Genomic DNA, 18,829 nt, shown 5'->3' with positions numbered 1-18,829 from the left:
TTCTGAAATAAAATTATTGTTTTTTTTATAGATTTTACTTTTGTATTTCAAAGTTTTTTAGGCTTTGTCATTAAATGCTCAGGAAATGTGTATTGTGAAATGCCACAATGTAAATATGCACTATAAATTCACAAGTAAGTTTTATAGAGATCAACTTGACAATGTTATTTCACTAATGTATGCTGAATTATTATTTTATTCTAATTATTTATTTTTTAATGTATGTAATTTAAAAAATGTATAATGAACATATATCCCCCATAAAAAATGAAAAACGTTTGAGCTTGTAAGAGTTATATTTAGGTTGTCAGCAGGTACATAAGTAAATATTGGACACATGAAGGAAACTTATTGATGACTTTTTTTTCCCAAGTGAGAAGTGTGTATCATGCTCCAGAACTCAAAGATCAACAAAAAGGCTTTCCATGGGTAATAAAAACAAAAGGAAATCTCACACTGTATTGATTTGGTACAGTAGCTCCAAATGATAACTGTGGACAAAGACCTTAAGCCTATTCATTTTAGAACCTTCGTACTTTGACTTTTAAACATTTTATTAGCCAACAGCCATATCACCCCGCAACTCACAACTGGCAACCCACGGAAGGGAAGCAGGTATGAGCCTGGTCAGTACCTGGATGGTGGACCTCCTGGGAAAAACTAAGTTTGCTGCTGGAAGAGGTGTTAGTGGGCCAGTAGGAGGCACTCACCCTGCAGTCTGTGTGGATCCTTATGCCACAGTATATAAATGGGGACACTATATTGTAAAAAGGCGCTGTCCTACAGATGAGATGTAGAGCCAAGGTCCTGACTCAAGGTCCTGTGGTCATTAAAAATCACAGGGCATTTCTCAAAAAGAGTAGGGGTGTTACCCCGGTGTCCTGGCCAAATTTCTTCCTGGCCTTTACCAGTCATGGCCTCCTAATAAGCCCCATCTCTGAACTGGCTTCATCACTCTGTTGTCCTCCCCACTGAGAGCTGGTGTGTGGTGAGCGTTCTAGCACTATGGCTGCCGTCTCATCATCCAGGTGGTGGTGCACATTGGTGGTGGTGGAAGGGAGTCCCCATTACCTGTAAAGCGCTTTGAATGGTGTGTCCAGAAAAGCGCTATATAAGTGTAAGGAATTATTACAAAGTGTTAGTATTCACTAAGATTACAAAAAACAGGACTTTCTGCGAGGAACATGCAGGAAGAATATGCTGTATGTCTGCATGCCCTTTCTCCCACCCAGACCCGACTGTACTGCTATCGTTATAGTTGAGCTCTGTAATAACATCCACTCAAAGCTGCAGACCAGAGAGACACGCAGTCTGTTTGCCGATATGAAATTGTCTCGTCTTGCCGCCTGTCTGTCTTTTCTTTCGCTTGCCCTGATTTTAAAAGCAGTCCATTCACTTCTAAAATGTGCAGCAGACAGATGCGGCCTTCTGGGAGGAGCATGATGAAGAGCACAAGTGTGAGCGGGGAGATCTACAACCTGGAGAGGAACGATGGCAGCCAGTCGGACACGGCCATCGGGACCGTCGGGACAGGGGGAAAGCAGCGCCGGTCCAGCCTGAGCGCCAGGGTGGTAGCCATTGTGGGTCTGCCATCGCGGAGGAGCCGAAGCACATCCCAGCTCAGCCAAACGGGTAAGCAGGCTGGAGCTGTCTGAACCCTAAACTCCCAGGGAAAAGGCAAGCCTGATCTTCTCTTGTGTTACTTGGCTTTCTGGTGGAGCTTGTTAGTATGATTGCATTAAACCATATTAAATAGCAGAAGTATCTAGCAATTAATTTTAATGTGCATTAAAGCTTGTAATACTGTAGGTGTGTTGCAGTTCATTATATAAATATCTTTCTCTTGACATTCTCTCTGTTTGCTCTCCCTCTTTTTTAAGAATGATTGTGATGAGCGATATATGCTATTGTTGCATATTTATAACATCTTCCATCTTGCTATACTATGGACTTACGGCAAAGTTATATTGATTTTTGTTGGTTTTAAATTCATGTTTTACATTTTTGGCTTTACATTTTCATTCATTGGACATGGCTTTGAGTCAGCGGATGTTGAGCTTGTAGGAAACATGGGGAGAAATAACTTTCTTCAGCAAATTTTCCTGAAACTAAGGCGTACTAACCCATTTTCTCATAGAGCTGTATAAAGTGGTTTACCCTTGGACAACACCAGGAAGGTTCTATTTCTGGTGTTTTTTGAGGTTAGAAAAAGGGGTTCAAAATGTTCTTTCTGTCCATGTTTATTGAGTACTGAGGTTCTATACTGGTACTGTATGTGAGTCACACAGTTTGCAATCTAATAAGATAAAGATGCACAGAAGAAGTCGGATAAAAATGACTTTTCTTTGATAGTTCCTATAACTTGCATAAATAAACATCTAACAATTTAGTTAACCTTAAAACACTTTTCTTTCTATCCTTATCGTGAAATGAGAAGTAAAGATTATATTCTGAGTAGAGTAAAAAATAAGAAGAAAAAGGGTCGAGAGGTTATTGTGAAAGGGAATGCAATCTGTCAGAAAAGAATCCCTGCTGCACTCGGACTATGGATTTTTTTTTGCATGGAACATAAAAGCCAGTTAGATGTACAAGGCCTAAAGGGACACTCTCTTTGTTAAGAAATTGACAAAAGAAGGTGTAAGGAACTCAAGCTTGCAAAGGCTTCACATTGAAACACGCTGTAGTCTGTACAGTATCAAAGGCAATCTTATAACTCAAAAATTGAAGGTAAGCAAATATTATCATTAATTTATTGCTTTTGGATGAGAAAAAAAGAAGTCTGTGCATTTAGGACTTTGCTGTAAAGTATGATCTTTTCATAAAACCTATAATTTCATATATTCTGAGACAAAGGAATGAATTGTTATTCTTATTCACTTCATTCATTTCATTGCATTTTTGGATGAATAATACAATGATGTGAAAGAGTTCATATAGAAATTTAGAACATATTTGGGCTGATATTAGGAATCACTGTGCAATATTGTTGTACGATACGCTGCTATGCGAGTAATAAAACAGCATGAGATACGGTATAAATGACATATTCTGCATGTTAAAATACAAAATCAATGTAGGGAAAAAAACATAACACTATACATTTATATAAGGGATGATTTTGGACTAAAATGTCTTCTGCCTTCTCAGCAAATTGTAGGAATTCTAGAATGTTTCTCCTTTATGTGTCTTCTCACAACTTTCAGTTTGAATTATTGCCTAGCTACAGAGCTTTGTGAAGCATATCAACTGTTATTATAACATTAGAAACCCAGCTGGTTAATATTTTTCAGAAATCTAAACGCTTGTTCTGTTTTACAAATTTCGTGTCTGCAGTGTTATTTCTTCTCTTGCTCCACAGTGTTGCGCTGCACACCCAAGTTCCCTCACTTTGCTTCCTGCTAAAGCTGATGTTTCTTAAAAAGATAAATTAAAAAGTGCACCTGACCAGTCTATCAGTGTTATTTGTTTTTCCATCCAGTACTTTCTAATTTAACAATGTTACTAACATGAAACTTGTAGAGTTGTATGACGTCACAGTAAAATAGAGATCCTGTCACTTTTTTCTGTCATAAAAAGTAGAAATATAAAATCATCCTGATCCTCCTACAGTAGATATTATGTTATATTCCAGCAAAGCCAAGAAAGGAACTGCATTGTTCTCTGACAGTCTGGGACAGTGCTGTTGTTTATTACATTTGAGAACTGATGAGTGTGAGCCACTAAACATACGGTTCTTCTCTCACTCTCCACTCCAATAAGCAGGAAAAACATGTTCTTTTTTGGCAACTGTTATCAATAAAACCCACATATGTTGGTTTCCCACTTTGGTAATTTTGTAATCCTGTCTGAATTTTTTTTTTTGCCCAAAACTAAATTAATATTATAATGTTCCCAAAACTTGAAGAACAACTGTGAAACTGTGAAATTTCCCTTACAATTCCAAGGGCCGTTTGCTTGTCATTTGAAAAGTAAATCAGCTAGTGAATTCTGATGTGATGATAATTACATGTATTAAACGGGGGGAAATGATCTTTCAATTGCAGAACAAACATTGTGAGCTAGGACACTGCTGAAAATAAGTATTCAAAGCAATTTTTAATGTTGTCAGGTTGAATGATAGCAAACAAAGCAACTGCTGAGCAAAGGAATTTACTACAGCTGATAGCGATGTATTCCAGTACTGCTGTCTTGCAAGAGATACCTTATATGGGATTGTTTTTTTTTTCAACCAATAACATTCTTTGCTTGACGTCCCCAGTCCATTTCAATCACTTAAATCTACTTTTTCTAAATTAACTTGCGTTTTCTAACGGTATAGAAAGAGAATAGTGTTTGTTGATTAAAGAGGGTCTCAGTGGATCAATATTGAAGGTTTCAGATTTGTAAGTAGAAATTCAAAATGCTTATTTTACTGTTTGTCTTTTCCATACTTTAGAGACAAATAAGTGTTCAGAAGCTGCTTTTCACTTGAAGAGAGGAGGCTGGGTTTGACACGAGACAAAGAAGAGAAAGCCTAACACAGCTGTGGTTATCCAAATTAAATTTCTGAAAAAGGGACCATATCATGCAAGTCCAATAAACAGTCTCCAGTTTTTTTTTTAAAAGTAAAATTTGAGAAGAGGAGGCATAATATATAAAAAGATGTTTAGTAACTTTGTGCTAAAATGTTATTTTTAATTAAAGAGAAAATACAAAATGTAGACTATGAAATAAAGGTGCAGTATCACAGCTTTAACAGTTAGAAAAAAAGACAATTATCAAAACTTTTATTAGGATTATCAACGCAAAAATAATAGGGTGTTATTAAATTAAAAATTGCACACAGCCTGCAGTTTCAATTAAAATTATGAATTTCTATGCATTTGAACCTCTCATGCAAGACACTGGAAGCAATTGGGCTCTCATAAAACCAAATTTGGTTTGGAGCTAAAGCTGATTGTAGAACTGCATCTGTAGCTTGATAATGTGCCTTATAGAGAGAGCTGTCTGAAAGCATCATCATTTCCAGCTCAAAGAATCAAATGCATCATTGCTCATAGATAACCATGCTTTTAGAAAGATGACATAGACTGATGGCTCAGAAGGAAGCACTATTTGGCCAAATACCTTGATAGATGCCCAGTATCTAGTTTGACACATTGTTGTGACAGGATAAGGCATCATGTAGGCACCGTGGTCAAAGATTTGCTGAATGGTGTTTTATCAGTACAATGAAATAATCACATATAGCTTGAAAAAGGGTTTTTGTATCTTTTGCAGTCTATTTTAAAAATGTATTTTTGTGATAATAATGTAACAGTATGTTGCCATCAAATCAATAAATCTCTAATATATAATATAAGCTAAAAAAAATTATAAATGAAAAATTATAATGTGTACAGTATCAGAATTCATACAGTACATTGTTAATTATAACAAAGAGTATAGATGTAGTCACTGTTGTATTTATTTATTAGCAAATGGAATATTTTCCATTATAATTGATAGGTACGCAAAAAAATTAGATTGAATGTGAAGCCACAGAGAAGAAAAATGACTTCGGAATCAAAACATTCTTTAATGGACTTCTTTCTTTGATACATTTTGTGTTATAAGGGGTTGTTCAGAGATGACAGTATGATCAAAGCACTATCTGTAACTTCCAGCCAGCTAGAACGATGAATACTGCAGTTCTATTTTACATAAAATCTGACATTTATAGAAGGGAATCTTGTGCCGTAAAAGTGAATCTATCACAGGTTGGTAATGCTGTGTGAGGATATGAGAAATACAGAGTACTTTTGAATTGTAAAAAATCCAAAATGGTCTTGGCTCCAACTAAAAGAAAATGAAAACAAACTGTCAGGTAGTATCTACTGACACTAAAGAATGAAATGTCGTGCATTCATTGCTGGACTTGGCTGGTTTGGGCTCAACGTTTGTCAGGTACTGATCATCCTCAGAACGTAATCAAATGTAATGTGAACTAAAGTCTTTGAAGTCGTACTTTGATACCCTTTAAAGTACAATGTATTTAAGAACAGCCTATTTATGTTTTAATAAATGGACTTTCAAAAAAATAATACTTGATTCTTTTTCATCCAAACCTCTGAATAATATCTTGAAAGCAGGTGGATGATACAGTAAATCAAGCTGCAGCTGCAGCAGCTTTTTGCAGTAAATCAGCTTTTCATAAACTCCATTGCCCATAGCAGGTGGTCTTTTTATGCTGTTTGCTGATGGGCTCAGTAAGAGCTTCAGTGATGTCAGCTTGGCAGTTTTGACAAGGTCTAAATAAACCACACAATGGCAAAACAGTTTGCTGAAGCAAAAAAGTTGGTCTTCCTTGTCAAAATATAAATGGCTTACTGTAACTAACTGTCTTTATTTTCAGATAAAGACAGTGCTGTATACTGTGATCTTTGTTATCTTGAAAACATCTTTCTGATGTTGCTTAATTTCTTTCTCAGTAATATCAATTGGTAACAAATATGGGGTTTCATAGTTTTTATTTATCAATTCAAGAGTGACCAAAACAGCACATTATTGTTCTAGAATTAAAGAAAAACTCACATTGAAATACCATTAAGACAGAGTTAGTTTGTCTTTAAAATGCCCCCCAAATTGGCCGAAAATACTCTTCTAAAAATGCTGTAGTTGAGGTGCAGCCATAATACAAGTAGAGGTCAATTATACACTGAAAAGAAAATTCTGGAGCCCCTTTTTAATGGAGAAAGGGGGAGAGATTGGAAATAAGAGAGAGAAATGGGTGGGTGAACTAATGAAAGGTGCTAATGGCAGTTAAGGAGGGTGGGAGGACAGATCATGTTCAGATTCCCATTTGAAGTGAAAAGGGAACAATTTATAAAGTTTGTTTAAAGATGTGGAATTGTATTGCATTGTAGTGCATTGACACTTGCCCCAGCTATGGAAACTATTTAGCCTGAGAAGTATTTTATCATGGTGTTATTAATTTGCGGTGTGGCTGGGTGTGCATTTCTGCAAAGCTGTTGCATAGTACCAAGTGCTATACTGTACATTACGCAAAAACAAATGTCACGACCTCTCATGTACACAGTATTTTATTTGCACATGTACCTAAAGTATAAAGCATTATGCATGGGATTATAATGTATTGTGAATCAGATATGAAGGGATTATTTAGCCATTGTGCAATGACATTCCAATAAAATGTTACCAAAAATTAATATTTGTAAAGTTCAAGTGGAAAAAGCAAGTATAGTCTAGAAGCCTTGGATTTTCAATTCAGTGTTACAAAAGCCTATTTTGTCAGTCACATTCGGACTTTGGGTTGTACAGTACTGTATGTATCAGAAATCTAATATACAGTATTTGAATGACAAACCGGTTGCTTTATGAGGTGTGTTTGCTTTCAGAAGCTGCCAACAAGAAGTTGAAAAGTCAGATTCAAAGAAGCCAGGAAACGGGCATGGCAGTAGAGTATCCCAGGAATGTAATGGCTCGCCAGGCCAGTCGTGAGTCCACAGATGGAAGCATGAACAGCTACAGTTCAGAGGGGAAGTGAGTATGAGTTCAGCCACTATTCAGTGTCACTATTCTGAACTGAATAGGCATTTTCCGTTATAGTTTGGAACAGTAGTAAATATAGTAGAGACTGTCAAGTGAAAATGGTTCTATCTGATACCTCAGAGCTGTTCCTTCAACAAACATTCTTTGTACTGCAGTATGTGCTCACACCTTATGACCTTATAGTGTGACTGGAAGGTTGTTGAAAGGTGGGTTAATTTGGTCATGTTGACATGTTTTTTTTTATTAATAGAAGTCATGCCCATTACCAGAATTAACAGAAGTCTCGGTAGACAAACTTTTCTTGTATGGGAACTACAGTTACTGTAGTATAGCTTCAACATCTTGAAAAATATAGCCTCCATAATTTAGTCAAATTCTTACCATCTGTACAAAATCTTAATAATTTGTCTTAGAATCTTAGAACAAGCCAGTCCTCTATAATATTAACATTCCTTATCAGTATAACTGTCCCGGACAAGAGAAATCAAGATGAAGCCTTAAATAAATGATAGATTCCTTTTAAATTAAAGGTCAGAAGTTTAGTTGTATAGTTCCAATAGATAATTATGCACAGTACAGTGAAAAATCCTTTGAAGTGTACTTATATAATTGTAAATTGGGAATTTCAGAGTACCAGTATATGGTTTATTAATGACTCCCTTCTATATGCTGTTAGATACTAAAATTTTAATGCCAGTAGCTTTTTTTAAAGGAATATGCACAGTTAAAAGCAGTTGATACTCATAGAAGTGTGTTGTCTCATGAGTTTAAGAATTTTGTTGAATGAATGTAATTGATTTTTAAATAAAAAAATAAAAAATCAAAGATCCATCATCTCATATATTTAAGTAGTTTTATTCAGTCCCCCATTGTTTTTTATGCCACTTTGTTCCAAATCCCTCCTTAGTTTAAAGGCTACCTACTGTAGTAGTCTCAGAATCTGTCAATCCAAAAATAGCATCAATGGTTTTAATCAAGAAAATGTTGGAAGGTAACAGTAGTACTGCCAGTCAAAATTCCTTTCATTGATATATGGCAAAGTGGATCTGGACTCCATAAGTATTTCATCTAATTACAGGGTGATTAATAGAAAAGGTCTCATGAATACGTACATATTGAATCGTTGAAATGGCATCTCCATCTGGCATTCTTGAAGGGATTAGGTAATGGAAAGTATGTGTGCTTCACAAAAGAGAGTTTTACTTTACTTATTTAAAAGCAGACTATGTTTTCAGTCTACTTGTCTTCTTTAAATAGTTGGTTTTATGAGTTTTAAAAAAAAAGGTGGGACTAGTGATCCATACAGTATCTGTCTCTAGGTTTTAACATTTAAACCATTTTCTAAAGATATGTTGATTTTACAATCTCAAACCATTTCACATTGCATCATTGAACATGATTAAAATAAAAGAGCAACAAGCAAGATCAAGCAAGAAAGCACTTTCAGGGACAAATGCTCTTGCCAGGTGTCTGTTCTTTGGTTTCAGTCTTTTTAATCCATGCATCTTTGTATAGTTTAATATTCTCAGGGGTGAGATTAGGAGCTGACAGCCAGTTCAGCGATTTTCTTGATGGATTGGGCCCGGCGCAGCTGGTTGGTCGACAAACTCTCGCCACACCTGCCATGGGTAAGGGTGTGGTTTCTTTCATAGGGATTCATACTGGCAGCAGCACTCTCTGAACTCCCAATAAAAAACAACAACAAATGAACAAGTTTGTTCAAACTGCTGATAAATAAGAGTTTATGTTTGAAAAGGAGATTGATATAATAAAACCAGGAAGATGTGGATGTACAGTCCGTGTTCTTATTGCAGTTCTGTCACCATTCTGCCAGGGCAGTTGTAATAATGTTAAAGTGATCACCTGCCAGAAATAATTATTTCTTTAAAGGAAATTGTGTTACTCGGCAACCTCTAAAAAAAATTGGTATATCAAGCTGTATTTAGCAGGGTTTTTACTTTCCTCTTTAATTACTCTGACCCCACATCAGTTTCAGTCCTTTTCTTCAGGTTAATCACTATTGATTTTTCTTTTTCTCAGGCGATATTCAGATTGGAATGATGGACAAGAAAGGGCAGTTAGAAGTAGAAGTTATCAGAGCACGTGGCCTAACACCGAAACCAGGTTCCAAATCTCTTCCTGGTGAGTGATGTAGCAAAAAAATATCATGGTTGTAAGTAGAGTTGTCTTGGTTATAGAGTTAGCATATTTATTCAAAACACTAATTCTTTTTACACTGGTACTTCAGTAGCTAGGTACTTCATTTAGGATTTTTACTAATGACTATCTCAAGATTTAGGTATTAGATCTGGAGAATGTTGCGGGTTTCTGGGTGTTGATCCAGAGACAGAAACATCAGTGAGTTTTTAAAGACACGCCTTATCTCTTGCTTTTCCAGCTCCATATGTTAAAGTTTATCTTCTGGAGAACGGAGCATGTATAGCCAAAAAGAAAACAAAGATTGCACGGAAAACACTTGATCCATTATACCAGCAATCACTGCTTTTTGAAGAAAGCCCACAGGGTAAAGTTCTACAGGTAAGTGGAATATACATTTCTGAAATTACTGCTTTTCTATAATCTGTCTATAAATGTACAATGGCAATTATTTTTTGCATCACACCCCCACATCACCCAAAGTGGGAAATGATCAATTGTTAATCAGCCTTGTATCGTAGTAGACCCCTTTACAGCTCATGTGAGAGGAGGAGTGCACATGCCTCCCCCTGGAATATGTCTTATCAGAGCTATCTGCTTGCTGTTGTTACTTTGATTCTAATAGTGCTTGGAGCATTTAGAATTAAACCTCCTTGATAATACAGTACGTCTAGCACACAGCATCCATGACAAAGTCACAAGATTTTCTAAAGACCTTTCAAGACCACTCAGCCCTGGTGTTGCTGACCCATTTATGCTTTGTTGCTTTGGGAATCCCAGGCACAAGTGACTAATAGAGTGGCTCAGACTGATGCAGAACTATCAGAACTGATTCAAAACGAAATCTAAACTGAGACGTACAATATATCCACTGTAGTAGAGCAACATACTGTAGTAGGGCAACATACTGCAACATAATTCTTCGTAATTATTTTCCCTAGATAAAGGCAAACACTTGTCCTACAAATCTGTCCCCTAGTTATGCCCTGTTGTTTTTTTAATGTTTACTTTGTCATGTACAGCAAAGGCAATTAGAGAAATTTTTTTTAAATCTTTCTTATGGTATTACCTTTTAGAACATCTGGTACAGAGGCATTGAGTAGGGTGCACTTTCAAGTGTTACTTTTATATTTTGCTGGGGGTTATATGGAACTGAAGAAGGAATATGCTTTTACTTCATTAGCATTGAGCCATTTTACAAGTTATTAAAATATCGCTGGCTCATTTAATGCCCACGCCACTGACATTGCGTGTTTTTCTTCATCACCAGGTAATAGTCTGGGGAGATTATGGGCGCATGGACCACAAATGTTTTATGGGAGTTGCTCAGATTCTATTGGAGGAGCTGGAATTATCCAGTACAGTGATTGGCTGGTACAAACTTTTTCCACCTTCATCCCTGGTGGATCCCACGTTAGCACCCCTTACTCGCCGGGCTTCCCAGTCATCTCTTGAAAGCTCAACCGGACCTCCTTGCATCCGATCCTAGTGAACTTAGAGGAAATCCACGTTGACATAACAACTAAAAAAAAACAGGATATCAATCAGAACCAGACAAAAACACGATCAAAGCTTTGTTGGAGCCAGACAATCACTCCTGTTGTTTTTGCCAGTAGTACATTTTTTTAAGAAAGAGGGCTGTTGCAAAAATTGAAAAAAAAAATTAAAAAGACAATGCTGCTTATAATTGGCAGAAAAAATAACCACCATGTAGATGCTAGTAGGCCAGTGTGAGTCTGTTTTAATTTGTAACATTTGAGAACTGAGTTAATATTGCAGCTTAAAAAAAAATCTAACTGGAAGACCTTTGAGTCCTTTTGAGAGAGAAGGAAATTTTGCCCACACGTCTGCTGAAGCTGTAATCAGTGTTTATTCGCTGCTGTGGTGCCCCTGTTCTGCACTTCTTTCATGTAACCGAAGCCCTTGAAAAGGGCAGTAGCCTCTAAGAGCATTCCAAGACAGTGTCTGTCAGCAAAACCTTCCCCACTTTCTGGACAGCGCTGGTTCCCAGTTCTGGTTCGTCTACCCCTTGAAAGCAGTTTACAGCAGCATCTACATGCTGCTCCTTTCCTTTTTCTTTCGTATACAGGCACACGTTTGCATTATGAATAAAGGTTTTTATGTTCTCTGATGTTTTGCATGGAAAACAAACGTTCTGAAGCAATCTCTCTGCAAATGTTGCTGGGGACTGTTGAAAAGCTGTTTCTGTCTTAATTTCAACGGTAAAATGTTAACTTGTAATGCAGTTCTCTTTGTTGAATCCTAAATAAGTTAAATTCAGTCCTGCCTGTATAAATATATATTTGACTTCCCAGGATGTTGACCAATACAAGGGGTTAGCATATGACACTTTGAGCTGTACCCAGGCTGTTTGAATATGTGTCACTTTCGACACCTCTGTTTGCCCTGGTTAGAGCATGGTATAATTTGTTTGGTTCCACTGACTTTCAGTGAGATGCCCTGCACACGTTAATGTTTTTATCAGACTTTAGTTTACATTATTTTGAAATTAATGCAAGCACAAAAGCTTGATTTTTTTACTGCAAAAAGTTAAACTTTTTCGAAAAAAGAAGCCAAATTTCAATTTGCGTTTTGTCCATTTCATTTCCTCTTTGCCTTGATTTTCACAACTAAATCAAACGAAATCCCCTTGTGCATTTCTGTAAATGTGTCAAAAAAGACTGCAGACTGTGCAGGTGCAAGGATACCATTTCCTCTCATTCTTAAAGCGGTCATTTTATTTTATGATCAAGTAGAGCAGCATGACTCTGGAACTGTTCAAAGCTGCATGCACATTTTGTAAAACAAAACAGAAAAAAAGTTACTTAAATAAATATGTGTGTTAGTTCCACATAGACCAGCTTGTATGTTGCATGTACTTGTACAGTTTGCTCGTACTTATTATAAAAAGATAACCAAGAAACTAAAGCCATTCATTTCACATATAGACATTTTGCACAGCTCAATCCAGATTGTGTCCTTCATTCTGGTGCTCAATGTCTATAGAAGAATATTTTTGTTTTGTTTTTTTTAACCCTATGGGAAAAGTGACGTAGTATTGACCATACCCCCTTCTTACTAAATATCTTGGTGTAGATTCCTACTGTGGGGCTGTAACAGATGTAGAAAACTGTGTACAAACAAGATTTTAATTATATATATTTATATATATAAGATGTACTGCCTGCACCATGTGATTGTCTGTTATTAACAAACTGTCCAGGACAAATTTGCCGTTTATTCTGCAGGGCAATCAAGGTTAATCACTGCTGGACCTGCTGAGCAGGAAGAACTGAAGCATTGGTGCCCTATTAGATTTTCTTGTTTTAAAAAACAATGGCCAAACTAGATTCCTGGTAATTGGATGCTATCTTTCTATTCAAAACCGTTGTCTGAACACTCCCCTGTGCTTTTAAATGAACTTCCAACTCATGTCATGTAAACATGTTTAATAAAGTTTACTTTTCATGTCCAGTGAGGCTGATTCGTTTACTTTGTCAGTATTATTGAAAAATGCTGATTGTTTACAATTGTGTTCCACTGAAACAAAGAAAGAAAAAAAAAGTATTCACTGCAACATTTCTTGTTTGTATTACAGATGTGGCTCAAATGACTCGTGTATGTTTTATATAAAAAGTTCATTTTTATTATTTACAAATAAAAGATTGTGTGGAAGAAAATTAATTTTGCAACTTTCATAAGTTTATTTTTTTTATCTTGCAAAGTGTGATTCTGATGTATGGAAGTGAAATTAGTGTCTTCCCCAAAATGAGTTTCTGTTTTTTCTTTTTGTGAAACAGTGCCTCCATCATACTTAACTCTTATACTGAAGAGAATCCCCTTTAGCTTAATTAAAGATGGACATCAAGTCTCTCTCAGCATATACACAAAATATCCATTTGGATAAATGTATACTGCCCTGACAAATATTAGAGAACATCTGTAACAGCAAGTTAGTTCACCTCCCACGCAGATTACAGCTGCAGTTCATCATGGCTTTAATCCCACTGGATGTTCACAGATGTCCACAGAGATCTGGGAGCTTTCAGCCAACATGAGTTGAGACCACTCTGCAGATCAGTAGGTTCTTGAGGCCCAAACTTTTGCTTCTTTAGTCGATTTTTTTCTTACTTGCCATGAAATGCCTATAAACCTCTGAGGCTGAGTCTCGTTCAGCACCTGGTCTGTTGTCACTATCTGCAATGCAATGAAGGCATGCACGCCAAAAAACTTTCCTCCTGAGTGACCACTTACTGTAAGTTAGCTTTCTTTCCCATTGTGCACACTGAGGAAAAGGACAGACCTCTTACTACTTTACAGTCCACCGAGAATAATGGGTCATTCAGGCCCTGGGACATTCCCACAACTTTGGACAAGATGGGTAACACAATTCTATAACATTTTAGTAGGACCAGTCATACAAATTAAAGCAGTACCCATGTATTCAAAGTGTCTGAAACAGAGACGCTAAATATAATTTTTGTATACTCCATAGTATAAAAAGATAAAAAAATCTTGATCTTGGGCTTACAAATTTCCATTTGTAAAATCCTGTTTTGGCAAAGGAATATTTTGTTTGGTTATGTAAAATCAGCTTCAGAGTACTCTCCATTAATCATTCTAGACAAACATCTTATAAAAACAAAAAATCATAGCTTAATAACAGTAAAATAAAGGGGGTTCGCATTGGAGTGTATGGGAGTTTATTATACAATGCCTGCACAAAATGCTATCAAATCAGTATAAGAAGAAATTTTCCAGACTGGGGGTAAAAAAGCGCTGTGTAAATGCAATGAATATTATAAATTACTCAATTCACGTTCTCTAGATAAATAAAATATTAACAGCAAAGCATTTCAGGATTATTAGGTGTTTTAAGAGCACGGTTTTGCTATTAATGATGGGAATTAATATTAATTAACTCTCACCCTTTTTGCTGTGGTGAAAGGTAGAACCATCTGATTCTGCTTTGCATGTATATAATAGCATATTTAGCAGCTACAGACACCCAGTTTGCCCTTATTAAAGCTCATTAGCAAATCATGGCTAACTTAGACTTGGGAAAATAGGTGTATACAAATTCTTCTTACAAAGAATACGTTTCTGGTATGATGTGTTTTTAGAGAAAGCCATCACCATCGAGTATTATTGGTTCTGCATTTCAGCTTTATGAGACACTGAGAACTAATTATTATTCATAAAAACTTAATAATAGTTAATACTAATTGTAGTTGCTGTATTTGGATGTATCCTTATTTTTTTCTACCATGTGGATAGAAATTATTTAACAGCACAGAGCACACAAAGTGCTTTAGCAATCGCACTTCTACGTACCCCATCTAGTGGAAAGATGCTATTCTGACTCATGATAAGTGCTTCAACACAGGACTACACTACATATGGGTGTAGACATGAAATGTTTATCTTACAAGAGCACCTTGCCCTTTTGCTTTTTACATTTTTTTCTCTTAACATATTACTTCAAGTATGAAATAGGAGGTGTTATCCTTGCTCTAAGATCCAAGGTGCCAAGGTCATAGCAAGGTCTCTTCATACACATGTAGTTTTGTGCCCAGTTCATTGAGGTATTTAAATATGAAAAGTGTTCTAAATTACAAACGTTTCCAAAAGGCAAAATTAATTTCAAAAGAAAATGAATACATTTTCCATGTATTCGGGAATTTTTATGTGTCTGGTTACATTGTTAAATGCTGATGTGCGAAATAAATTGAGTGTTTTGTTAAATTTATGCTTCAAAAAGAATAGGGATCTCATTAATTATAGAAAGACTCAAAAGTAATTTTTGAACAAAAAATCCCAGAACAAATGTTCATGAATTATTTACTTATGATTAAAAGTTAAAATGGAACATTCATATACAGTACCAAGAAAATAGTCAACCATTTCAACCTGCAACTATACTGTAAATACAGTACATAGAATTGTCTAACTGGAACTCATTCAGTCTGTCTTTAAACAAATTAGTTACATTAAATTAAATTAAAGTGTTATTTCTGTGGGAGCTGTAAGTACATTATTAAATTTAAGTTATTGGACTTTCTGGACTTATGGTTATTGCTGTTTTTAGCATTAAACATTTTGGCATTTTTTACATTAATGTTAACTGGATCCAGGTGAAATCTACTCATATTAACATTGCCTCATATACTTTCCTGAGGGATTTGTTGTGGAAAAAGATTTCACTAAAAATCATTAATGGAAAAAATAAAAATATGGATTTTGGTCTTTTTTACTTTACTACTTTACATATGGACAAAGGAATGATCGAATGGAATTTTACCTTTTTTATGAAAAGCTTTTAGCAGGTGTTCCATGTCAATGCCAAATCTTCAAACACTAGCCTGTACTGCTGTAAGCTGTCTTTTTTCTTATATGCTTTAATCTTAGAACGTACAGTCATATTTATAGAGGTCCTGTTCTGAAATGTCAGCTCAGTACTAATGGGTAAAATCAAATGTCAGCTTTTCCCAAGTTTACTCATTTTTATGAAGTGTAAGAGTGACAGGCTACAAGAAAATCAAAGGATCCTGCAACAATTTGGCAGGACAAGATTGCCTTGGCTTGCATGATACATATCTATATAGTAGCTAAAATGTTTCAGGTGCATGTGGTCACTTTGACTATATACAGTAGTAGCTTTAATGTAAGCAGTTTTTCTCCGACAATATTAAGAAATACTTTCTCACAGCACAGAAGAATTATTTTTAGGTTGGTAGGATAATGTAATTAGTAAGTGTATTTGAATGATTTTATTAAGATTTGTAACATTTCAGTGTACAAATGTTACCAGTATCACAGTCTTGTAACATGTTTTTGGAACTTTAAAAATGGCACATTAAATATAATGATTAGCCAGTCCTGCTGTACATTTGCTGCAGGTTTTCTAAACTGTTGAATACTGCATTTGTTTAAAACATTAAACCCGATAGTACTTATACTGTTTTCTACATTAAATGTTTTGCTTTTAAGTACTCCCAGTTTTATATTGTTTGGCTTGCAAGTGAAAGTTAGTATCATGGCAGTCCAGTTATTCATTGCTTTTCTGATAGCAGATCTGTCCCAAATTACTGTTGACCTCCTCTCTTTACCCACAACCAGACTAACCCTGATTTTTGTCTTTACTGATTACATCTTGCCTAGATGTCGGAGGAAGTCGTTACTCTTGTGTTTCAAATGGAAACTTGTGCGCCAGGTTCCTTTCAGTTCTCTAATCAGTATATAACTTCAGACCGCTGCTGAGCTTCAAGGTAAGGCCATGTCATTTTGAATCATATAGTATGGGTTTCTGAAACAGGGATATTCTGTGATGATGCCGAAAAATATAAATGAAATCACAAATCTACAAATATAAAACTATGTATTCTTCCTGCCTTCTTCATGAATATAGCAGGAAATAGTGACAGAAGTCAAAATGAAGCTTACTTTCTTCCATATATCACATCCTAAATTTTCACTGTAATAAACTTCATTGATTCATTGATTAAGAATAGTTTAGGGTTAAGACAAAACGCCCCCCCCCCCCACCGGAATTTAAAAGCAGATTTTGTTTCTCCTATAGCACTGTGACCCTAATATTTGCATAGTAGTAAAGTAGAAAATATGAAATTCAATTGAAGTATTGTAGTGAAAACACAGTGCTGTGTTTGGAGGTGAAACTGCAAACCGGTTAAGATATTTAAATTAAATGTTTACTGATCTATCCATTCCCAGCTCTGTAAATATTTCAATTCCTCTCCCAATATCTATAAACAGATTCAAGTTTTCCAGTCCACACTTTGAAAATTTAAACTACTGACTACATCTTTCACAGTCTAAGAGGATGTTGTGCTGGTTTCTGATTCCTAGGTTACTATACCAATTAGCTAACAATTTTAAACTACAGTATTTACTGTAAACTACAGTAGACGTTGCTGTAAAGGCAGGATTTCCATCTTCAAATAACATAAAAAAGTGCTCAAGTAAAATACATATTTTGCACATTTATATTGGCTCTTTCAATCTACATTTGTACCTTTAAATGTATGCACTTCTTTTCAGAGAACTGGAAACAAAAAGTAATTGGATTCACCCTTTCTGTTCAATGCAGAATTTGCTGATGAACAGTATATACTGATGTATATAGTGTTTGTCTCATAGTGTGTGGAAAGAGAGAGGTACTGTATTACAGTTGTCTGTGGAATGCATTAGACATATACAAATTACTGGAAGCATCAATCTGCATCTTGTAAGAAGATAAATATGGGTGGTAATTTAGCCACATGACCCACAAATTGGTAGGTAACAAAAATTAGTGGAATTCAAGCTGAGTGTTTTATTATAATGCTCTTCTTCTTTCTTACCGTCCCATTGCAGTTTTGTAATTTGTGGTCCAAATCAAAATAAAAAGATCTTTCACAGTTGAGCCACAAGTCTCCAAGCTACTGGGGAAGAAACAGTAAGATCATTCTGTGCATTGTGAAACTAAGAAAACCTCTTGTTTTGCGGTATTTAAGATTACACATCAACTGACACATGTGCTGATGTGACAAATCAGCTGTCTGATTTCTTTTTCCTTCTGGGTGTTTCTGTTGCAGGCTGATAAATTACCTTTATCTCTATTCAGGTTTTACCTGTTTGACTGCTTGGCTTAAAAAGAACTTCATAACGATGTCCACAATTTTATTTTACTCATACACACTTTAACAGACAGCTGCTTATTCCTGGTAAGGGTATTTGAAATTGTAATAAAATTATTGCACTTAAAATCAAGAACAGGAAACACTTTTATGCAAAGGTGTGTGGGAACCTTGAGCCCTGAACAAGCAACCTAACCACTTTATCTGAACCATGCAGTTACTAATAGTTACCGAATGAGACGGAGTGGCTAAATGACTTGTTTGTAATATTTCTACTGTATATTCATACGAAACACTGGATAAAAGATAGACTTCTCACTTGATGGGATACTGATCCATTGCACGGTAAACAGGAATAAATTGGAGACACCAAGTCAACATATCTATTGAAACTGGGGGAGAATCTTGGAGCACTCAGCAAAACCCCACAGTGAAAAGAATGTGAAAACTCCACACAGAGGGTGCCTGTATCCTGAAATGAACTTGGGACCTGCAAGGGAGGAATG

General features: G+C 35.8%; 1 protein-coding gene across 5 annotated transcripts in view; it reads left to right on the top strand.

Annotated features, from left to right (window-relative positions):
- The window catches only part of rims1a (regulating synaptic membrane exocytosis 1a), a 114,484-nt gene extending 101,323 nt beyond the window's left edge, over positions 1-13,161 (top strand). For 2 of the 5 annotated variants that reach the window (XM_088933835.1, XM_088933836.1), the window contains 6 exons: positions 1,412-1,632; positions 7,377-7,521; positions 9,046-9,158; positions 9,571-9,672; positions 9,929-10,068; positions 10,958-13,161. In XM_088933835.1, the coding sequence (XP_088789961.1) occupies positions 1,412-1,632; positions 7,377-7,521; positions 9,046-9,158; positions 9,571-9,672; positions 9,929-10,068; positions 10,958-11,176 (940 nt within the window). In that variant the 3' untranslated portion in view covers positions 11,177-13,161. Of the gene's footprint in view, positions 1-1,387; positions 1,633-7,376; positions 7,522-9,045; positions 9,159-9,570; positions 9,673-9,928; positions 10,069-10,957 lie in introns of all 5 variants that reach the window. The other 3 variants (XM_088933834.1, XM_088933837.1, XM_088933838.1) reach the window with 3 other exon arrangements.
- Positions 13,162-18,829: the final 5,668 nt, after the last annotated feature.

Source organism: Atractosteus spatula, chromosome 15 (assembly GCF_055471065.1).
Source record: "Atractosteus spatula isolate fAtrSpa1 chromosome 15, fAtrSpa1.hap1, whole genome shotgun sequence".
Lineage (NCBI taxonomy): Eukaryota > Metazoa > Chordata > Actinopteri > Semionotiformes > Lepisosteidae > Atractosteus > Atractosteus spatula.
The sequence above is the reverse complement of the archived record's forward strand: the minus strand, read 5'-3'. Positions and strand labels throughout refer to the sequence as shown.